This window comes from Megalops cyprinoides, chromosome 5 (assembly GCF_013368585.1).
Source record: "Megalops cyprinoides isolate fMegCyp1 chromosome 5, fMegCyp1.pri, whole genome shotgun sequence".
NCBI classification, from domain to species: domain Eukaryota; kingdom Metazoa; phylum Chordata; class Actinopteri; order Elopiformes; family Megalopidae; genus Megalops; species Megalops cyprinoides.
Window position 1 is genome coordinate 26091067 of NC_050587.1, and position 9869 is coordinate 26100935.

General features: G+C 38.0%; 1 protein-coding gene across 2 annotated transcripts; it reads left to right on the plus strand.

Moving 5' to 3' along the window:
- The first annotated feature begins 690 nt into the window (after positions 1-690).
- On the plus strand, positions 691-8365 carry LOC118778191 (NXPE family member 2-like). 2 transcript variants are annotated; one of them, XM_036529598.1, is made up of 7 exons: positions 691-868; positions 2371-2486; positions 3332-3484; positions 4219-4871; positions 5022-5083; positions 5896-6114; positions 7128-8365. In XM_036529598.1, exons 2-7 carry the CDS (start codon positions 2484-2486, stop codon positions 7670-7672), a joined length of 1635 nt encoding a protein of 544 aa, XP_036385491.1. In that variant the 5' UTR covers positions 691-868; positions 2371-2483; the 3' UTR covers positions 7673-8365. The 2 variants fall into 2 exon arrangements, with proteins under 2 accessions (XP_036385491.1, XP_036385492.1); XM_036529599.1 differs by lacking the exons at positions 691-868; positions 2371-2486; positions 3332-3484 and having other exon boundaries at positions 3922-4871.
- Positions 8366-9869: the final 1504 nt, after the last annotated feature.

Genomic DNA, 9869 nt, shown 5'->3' on the forward strand with positions numbered 1-9869 from the left:
CAAAAGTGTACCACCATGGAGTTTAATGGTAAAAAATACACTCAAAGCGCCCTATCTACACTGACACAGTATGCTTTGTGAGCACAGAGGCCTTTGTGGCTCATATTTCTTTCACCTACTTTAAATCAGTGTGGCATATGACAAGAGTTCCACTGCCTGAAATACTGCATATTTGAGTGCTTGAGTTGTCTCATACACACATCACTTTTGAGGCTGTGTTGTTTCTCTTATTTTGACATTGAAACAAGAATAGCCAAGAGGGTTTGTCATACAACCTTAGAATAAAAAAAAAACTAATTCAAACATTGTCTAGGCAAGAAACTCTGTCATACAGAACATCTTAGAGATGAAATTTCAAAGAAGTATTGTTTTCTACTGACTTAACTGCCACTTGAACCATGTAGCCTAAAATGTAATGGGGTGCTTGTACTCAGCTGTAACATACCATTCTAGATACATTGCTTTTTACACAAGCTTTGTGGAGGCAGAAATGAATATCTAAATCTGGGATCTCTTTCAGTTCCTTGCCCCATAAATTCTTGCATGTTATTGCACATGGCCAAAGTTCTCAGAGTATTTGTCACATTCAAAACAGGTGAAACTGGTTTTTTAACACTAGTGACGTGTTCATCAGTCAATGTTTAACTGTAGTGAAGCAGCAAACTGAATTGCCACAAGGGATATGACCGCTGAAGGATGGGGATCTTCATGTTTGTCCCTCCTTAGCACAACCATTCTACTCTAGGGAATAAGCACTTAACACGTTAAAGCTTTAAAACACGTTAAAGCACTTAACACGTTAAAGTTTTAAAACATTAAGTTTTCAGTGTTCTTGGATGTTTACAGTGCAGCTTGGAAATCGTCTGAGGTGAGTTACTATTTTGAAAAAGAGGATTCATTAGATTTTTTTAAAATATAAAATAAATTGTGTATTCAGTCAAACCTTCACATCTCTTTCCAAAAGATGTGTAAGCAATTACTTGATCACCTATTTTTTATTTCATCTTTTTAAATAATGAATATAGTATTTTGAGAACAAATAACATTATGATGGCGTTTTAGATGTTGTACCAAAAAAATGTGATTTTAGTCCAGAGGCTACCAGGGAGCAAAAATTTGAAATGATCAAATATTTAGGAGAGATTTACTAACCATGGGTCGTGCTCAGACTTCTTTGTCATTTCACAGGCTGCCGCATGACCATCATCATGTGTTTTGGTCACGAATGGCTTTTTTAAGTGAAGCAATGTCATTAAATACAATATCTTTACCATGCTTCAATTTTGTTGCAGGCCTGCAGAGAATAATGCTAAGGGGGTTATTTTATCATTTTATTAAGAATAATTTTGCTATAGTTGACTATCAGGTCCTTTGAGCAACCCTGTGAGAATTAGACATCTCAGGCAATGCCCGCTCTGTCTTCATACTTTTCATACTTTTCAGACAGGAAAACCAAGTCCATCTTCCACCACTGACTGAAAACTCATCTGTTCAAACTGCATCTTGGTTCACCTAAGTGTTCAATGTGATCATTCATTTTATATCCTCAAATATATTTGCTAAGTAAAAGGACTACATCCTCAAACTTCCTCTTTTACTTACTATTGCACTCAGTAAAATGCTATGTGTGTTATGTACTGGTTCCTACTAGCTGTTGCTACACTGATGATTTGATATTCTCTCTGCTCTTACCCTGACTTGTATGCACTGTTGTAAGTTGCTCTGGTTAAGGGCTAAATGCTGGGTACTTTTCCTGCCTACCCACTATGTCACTTGCATTTTTAAAATCTGAATTTTCATGTTTTGAATTTGAATTTATGGAAGTAAATGCATTGAGAGATTGGATGCAATGAAGACATTAAAATAGCTTTCATTCAAATTCAAATTCAATTCTCCAGTGACATGGATCTAACTCCATAATAACCAGTCGGAGTTTAAATACATCAAGTTTCATTTCTCTGGTATGTTTAGTGAATTTTATAGAATGTGGTTTGTGAAATGCTGTGAAACAAGAACATTGACACTGTATATAGTGCAATTACATTTATTCATTTAGCAGACGCTTTTATCCAAAGCGACATATTTAGATTACAGTTCTTTACAATGTTATCCATTTATACAGCTGGATATTTACTGAGGCAATTGTGGGTTAAGTACCTTGCCCAAGGGTACAGCAGCAGCATCCCAGCGGGGACCAAACCGGCAAGCTTTCGGTTACGAGTCTTGCTCCTTAACCACTATGCTACACTGCCGCCCACACTACAAGCCCATACAACCTACTGGATAGGCCCAAATTTACAGAACTGCTGGTTTACATTTTGCTGTTGTTGTAATAATTAATTACCTTTCTCTTTTTCACTTGTTTTACAGAACACATCACAAGACCTGGCTGCAAAAGTTTGGTGTATGAGATGGGGACAAGTTCATCTTAAGAAAATTTCAGTAGTCTCTGGCCACTTTTTGTTCTTCAGTGGACAGCAGTCATGGTAATTGTGTATTTTTTATGATTTAAAGGTGGCAAGCTCAAAGCAGAAAACACCAAAAATATTAGCTGCATGCTTTGTTACTTTCACTAACGCATCTCTTAATGCTTAATGCTACGCAAGTATCAGAAAGGCCAAGAAGAAGGGTTTGGAATTTTTTATAACAATTGCCTCCAAGCTGTTGAGCTTGAGCTGTGATTTATTAAGCTCAGATCTTGTTTGAATCATAGATGTATTCTTGATGCTGCAAAGGCTTAGCAACATAGTTCACTTATCACGTCAAATATTACAATAGCTAATGCTGCCTTCTGATGAACATATGATCACTAGAGTGCCACACGACTAAGGATACTGAATGGATAGATACTGCACAATGTCAAAAATGTGATGGGCAAGGTTTATATTTTACCACGGTAAGTATTATGATTTTTAAAAGTTTCAGTGGGAAGGTCAAATGTTTAAGACACATTTAAATATAAAACGTGTTTGATAAATTTTGCAAACGTGATATTGTGGGACTGTAGTCTGCGGACATTCACAGTCACTATATCCTCAATTGTTCAATCCAAAACATGTTTGCAATTTTAATAAATTAGAAATGTAATTCCTCAAATAAATTCTGATACTATTCAGTTAAGCCAGAATAACTTTGAATTATAGTTCTGAAACTACAAACACTACAATAATACATGCAAACCAGCATGACTACAAATATATTCAAATATAACATCAGCTAAGATAACATCAGGCCAAAAATGGCCCTATTTTGCAGAAGCAGCTGAGTATAAGCAATAATTATATTCATGAATAAGTTTATTTATTAGCCTGTTTATTTACTTGTTTTACAGAGCGCTAAGCCAGACCATCTGTCAACAGATGAACCCATTTGTGTGAAATGGGGATGCAAGTATTCATTGAAGATATATACCTTCATTTCTCTCTGTTTCATCATTTTTTTTTACCTCTATTTTTCCAAAATGTTTATAAGGACATCAATAATGGTAATAACTATTCACTTTCATTAAGCTCAGGGGGCATTTTCAGTCTAACCATGAGTAAGGGGGTTGAGTGAGGGGTTTGCCAATACAGATATCCAATTTTTCTTTTAATATTCAACAGTAAAGGTCATTTGTGATGCCAGTGAATGTCACAGAACAACCAACCACTCTCTCCTATCTCACATTCATATTTCAGTATTGCTCTGTAAATGTAAAGGTAGCTTGCCAACTTTTCTGCATTGGTAGCTAACATTTATTTTTCAACTTGTCAACATTGCTTAAGGAGGGGGATTAACTACCTAACTAGTTAAAGAAGCATGGTGTAGTTTATTTTACATAACTAGCTGGCTAATTTTACTTACTTTACTAATATGTTAATAATAATAATAATAATAATAATAATAATAATAATAACAATATATTAATCACCTGACATGAAATGTCCACTACGAAGACTTCTTGTTGTGTGTATGTGTGTGTGTGTGTGTATTCCCTGGTATGAATGCATAAAAATTGTTAAACAATTCCATAAGAAAAGGAAAAAAATACATTTTGAACCGTAAAACATGGGGCTTCTGCACATAAGTAGGGCATGATTACCTTGTATTATTATGGATGATGTAACATTAGAAAGAGAGGGAGGGAGAAACATTCATATATATTCTCCACACAAAACACATTCCTACTGATTACAAAAGCTAAACACATGGTAACAGATAACACTTTTTTTCTCACAGGAGCCAGTTGTTACTCCACACAAAGAGATGACAGTGGATGATGTAATGTCATCCCTGTGGAGGAATTTCCCAACAGCCACCAACTTCACCTCTTTCCAGAGCTCTTCCAGTGCCCGACACAGTGTGGCCAGACTGGAGCACCCCAGGGCCCAGTTCTGTGTGGGAGACACACTGAATGTGCTGGTGGAGATGAGAGACTATAGGGGACAACCAAAGGCCTATGGAGGAGACTTCATTCTGGCCCGGATCCACTCTCCCAAACTTCAGGCGTCTGCATCAGGAGATGTCACTGACTTCCACAATGGCTCCTACCGTGTGCATTTCACCTTGTTCTGGCCTGGGGAGGTGCAGGTCTCTGTGCTGCTGATCCACCCCTCTGAGGCAATCCAAGTCCTCTGGAGAACCGGGAAGCAGAACTACAATAAGATTGAGTACACCGGAACTTTTGTCAATGGAGGCACGACAGAGAAAGCTACATGTGGCCTCCGACTGAACAAAAGCAGTGCTCTCTGTGAATACAAAGATGAGGAGGAAGGGGAATATTTTGCTTGCGTAAAACCCCCAACCCTGCCCTGCAGCTTCTTGAGAACAATGGCTTCCCACAACACCCCACAGCCTTCTCTCACAAAGGAGGAGACTCGGCTACTTGCTCGGTAACACCCCAGCAACCGTCAGTTTAATCATTTACACTGCTGCTACTGTCCTGGTAACACAGCAGCTACACACACTGCAATCATTTACAAAGCTTCAAGACTTGTGTTTTATAATCCTCTAATTATATTTCTTATCACTCTCTTTTGAAGGGAAAGCATTGGAGTACAAATACAAAATAACTTCACCATTGTACAAGTCATCATTTGTTCTGGTATGGTCCATTTTCCCACTGCTTTCTAATTTATTTTCTCCCAGTTCTGTTTTCAGCTATCAATCAAATATTAAAAACTGAAAAATCAGGTATATAATGTGGTGTTATGGTGCTTTATGAATGGCAATGGGATCCTCTGCATTCTGAAATCTAGATAAATAGATAGATAGATAGATAGATAGATAGACACTTTATTCATCCCCTTAGGGAAATTCAGGTGTCCAGTAGCTCACACGATGTACAATACACAACAAAATAGGTAAAAGGTAATAAATAGGTAGTGCAAAATGAAAGTATACACTGGGTTAAAGAACACAATTGCTTAATAGCAAAGTAGTCCTTGACGCATTATTGCACACCTGGTGGCATTCATTGCTAAAATATCCTCGGTCGCTTCAGATTCCTGTGACTGGGGTTCCCAAGTGGCTCAGTTGGCCAAGTTGGTCACTTGTCCTCTTGCATGCTGAGATCTACAGCCTGGGTTGGAGCCCAGCCATGTCAGGGTGGATATGTCAGCAAGTGTTGCCTTGTTTTACTGTTCTCAGCACGCTGCAAGGTGCACAGGTGCCTATGAGTTGCTTGGACAGTGTCAGGCTGATGCACTTATCCTCCATATATTTGCTTACTGGTGCACTGTGAGGCTAGTATGAAAACAGTTGTGGTTTGTGTGCATATAAGAGGATTTTACAGGCCTACTTGATGAAAACGGATAATTCTAAAACCGTAAATGAGGCCGTTGAATGCAAAGAGCAGCAAACAGTGAAATGAAGCTGTGGTCACTCTTACATGAGTTCACTCTCACTCTCTTTCAGGCACAGCCCAGAGACCAACTGAAAAGTGTGTGGCAGGCATGAAGTCTCCTTTTCCTAGTGGCTATTTCTTTGGCAACAAGTGGACGTCCTCCTTCTGTCAGACAGGTTCCTTCCTCAGTGAAGATCAAATTAACAGCTGTCTGAAGGGAAAGAGACTCCATCTCAAGGGTGACTCCACTGTGCGTCAGTGGATAGAGTATTTGGAAAGAAAGCTTAAAGGTAATAGTACTGTACAATTGATGAAAACAAAAACTGTAAAGAAATAGGAGTTTAATTGTTTTAACTTTTAAAGAACTAGGAGGCGATGAGGGTGATATTATTTAGGATTACAGCCAATCACAACCATGCATAGCTAATCACTCACATTGAATAAAAATCACATACAGCCAATCACAATTACAATAACCAATAGCCAATAACATTACATTTACATTTTGTTGCTTAGTAGACACTCTTATTCAAGGCACTGTACAACATGAACATTTAACAACACATTTACATTGTTGACATCCAGGGCAACTCCAGGAGTCACACACAAGGACACAAATTAGCACTATTGGGACGCGGCCTTCATAGGACAAGGCTGCCGCTGCCACTTCAGCGCAGGCACATTCAGTAAGTTCTTTGCTCAGATAATGAGAGGATAAGCGTCCAGTTAAGATGGGGCAACAAAACTCACTAATTAGCAGGGAAATGCACCCTGGGCAGATTAAGGAAGGCAAAAACACCTGATCTGTAGCCTAACAAATAATGAACAATACTAAATATGTTATTATATGCAGTGCGTAGCCACATAGTGTTAAAAGCAACACAGTTAAAGCAATAACGAAAAAGTGCTAGCTAGCTTGTCCGGTGGAGACAACGAGGTTCACATTATCCAAACTAGCAATACACATGGAATAATGTGCATGCTAATGTCACAGCTGCACTCATAGTCTGATGAAAGTACAAGTCATCCAGCACTAATTTTCAGAAACAAATAAAAGGTCCATGTCTCCTGAAAACTGTACCTGAGAGAAATAAACATTAAAATAACAAAGGAACAATGATCAAATGAAAATGTTAAATCATTGTGTGATCCCTATGACAACCTTTGAAGTTAAAATAGGTAAATAGGCATGATTTTATCTGAGCATGGCAGTTCCTGAAAAATGCTATGTATCCATTTTCCTCTTTATTCATCTTCCTCTTTTATCCTTTCCTTCATTCTAACTATTGCTGTATTTTCTCAGGTCTAACGTATATAAAGCCAGTTGATTCTTTTTCATCTGAGCTGGCTTTTGATGCCTATAGATACATCACTGTTCAGTGGAAAAATCATGGGCATCCCTGGATCACTCATCACAGCAACCAAGTAAACAAATGTGTCTATATTTCTAGAAGTTTGGACACCTTAGATCTTGGTGGGGACGGGCAGGATATAGTGGTCATTGGAATAGGACAGCACTTCCGGGCCTTCCCCCTGGAGTTCTTCATCCACAGGCTCCTCAATATCCGTCGAGCGATCTTACGACTGCAGGCCCGCAGTCCTCAAACCCAGGTCTTCATCAAGCTGGAGAACAACAGGGAACTTGATTCAGTGATTTTGATATTGAGTGACTGGTATGGCCACATGCAGAACCTGGCTCAGAGGAAGGTGTTCGGGGACCTGAAGGTGGGGCTGGTAGATGCCTGGGACATGTCAGTGGCCGCCAACACCTTTGCTGTCCACCCTAATGACATTGTAGTCTCCAATGAAGTGGCTGTGGTTCTGTCTCACCTCTGTCCTCATCCATAGTGGTACTGATCCTACTCTACATCTTCCTGGAGAGCCAGTGTTTACAGTGTACTAATTTCCCTTTACTAAATTAATCCAATTAGTAATCAATAAAGGGCTCATGTGCATGCTATTTTTTGCAGGCTAATGAACATTGCTGATGCCAATTCTAAGTGGCAAAAGGTGGTTCCATTTGCCAAAATGATGCAAGTGGGTGAAGTGAACATTCAGTGTTTGTGGTGTTTAGATACAGTAATGGAAATGATATTAATAAGCCTTTCCTGTGATTAATATTTTGGCCATGTTTAAACAGTTGATCAAAAGTTAAACAAGTACCCAAGAGATGAGTTAGGATGCAAAGTAAGGATAATCCAACCTTTATCAGCTTGTTTCTCTCTTTTACTGAAGTGGAAATCAACAGAAAAGAGCTGTTTATTTTTAAAAGCAGTAAAACAAGTATATTCGAAATTCTTGTGAGATTCCATAATCAACAGCAATCAAAGTCTTATACAAATCCCGGAATATATTTTGCCATGTTTCTATTTATGATTGGACCAACTTCACCAACTTGTGCATGCTGGGACCTGGTAGGGAGTCAGAAGCAATGTTAAATATCATGATAAATGGTACATATATAACAAAAACTGCTAAGCTGCAATATGGTGTCACCAAAAATAACACAATGTCTTGTCATGTACGATGTTTTGACAAATGTTGCACCACTTATTTGTATTTATATTATATTTGTTAATTGCAGTTGATCAAAAATGTTTCTTTTTAGTAAATATGTGAACATTTTTGGTGGGATATTGGGTTTTAAAGCTTGTTATACACTTACAACCATGAGCTGTATCAGACTGATCATACTTTCTATGGTCTGATGAACTGCATTTTTGTAATATTTGCAAAATTTTTGAACAGATTCCTTACCCATGGACTCTGTTTGTACAAATAAATTGTCCTCTGACTATGTCTCTCCTTGGAGGGACACAAGACAGGGCTGCATGCTGTCCCCTCTTACTTCTCTCTTGTAGAACTGAAAACAATTAATCATTTTTTTCATTGCATATCAAGTGCAATCAGATTTTACAGAGCATTTCACGTGGAATTTTTCAGAGGGAATGAAACTGTAAAAATATAACCAACATGAGAATGTGTGAATTCCATGCTTAAGAAAAACAGATATTGACCTGAATAATGTAGACCACGTTGAGTATAATAGGATTTACTATTATTTTATCAATACCAATATCCACATTCATATATTAGTCCAAAACAAGGATGTTTTCCTCCATTTCAACTTATGTTTCTCACAGCTTCCTGTCTTGTGCTGTAGCTAAGTAGTAAGTTCTCTTTAAAAATTTTTTGTAGAACACTGGCACCAAAAATGAGCATTTTTACTTTCCAGCATCTGAATGAAAGTTTACCAGTATCCGTGTGCCTGTAAAATCCATATTTGCACCCAGGTGCTGTGCAGTACATGAATCTTTTCCACAATAAGGATAGTTCTATCTCACTCTTTGCCAATGTAGCTGTGATTGTGTGTAAGAAACTACACCTCAAGACAGAGAAAGAAAATACCATCCGAACAATTCATACTCTCCTGTCACCTGCAAAGAAATGATAGACCCTACCACCCCATCCCTCAGGCAACAGAGCCATCTGCATTAGCACTCCCTCTGCCCGGCATTCCACAGAATCCTGCAGCAGACACTCAGGTAAAAGGATAATGTAGGTAACATGGTTAGGGATGGGAGTGGTGTGTGTGTATCTTCTGCCCTAAACCTCCGTTCCATATGTTACAGAGGAAGAGTTTTATACTCCTCCCTCCACCTCCTTTTCAGGGGGAATTAATTATAAATCAATTAATATTAATTATTAATTATAATTAATAATTGTTTATAATTAATAATGTTAATTTCATTTTAACCCTTTCGCGCGTATGGTCACACCGGATTAATCACGAACGAGCATTAATGCGTCAACGTTGACAGCCCTAATATATATGTATATATATATATATATATATATATATATATATATATATATATATATATATACACATATAACACACACACACACACACACACACAATATAATCTCACCATATTGCAACATTGTTTGCACTCATGCAGGCCAAATGAAGCACAAGAAAAGCAACCCTCCAACACTCACACATAGACAACAGTTTTTTTTCACACTAAAAGTACAACAGTAC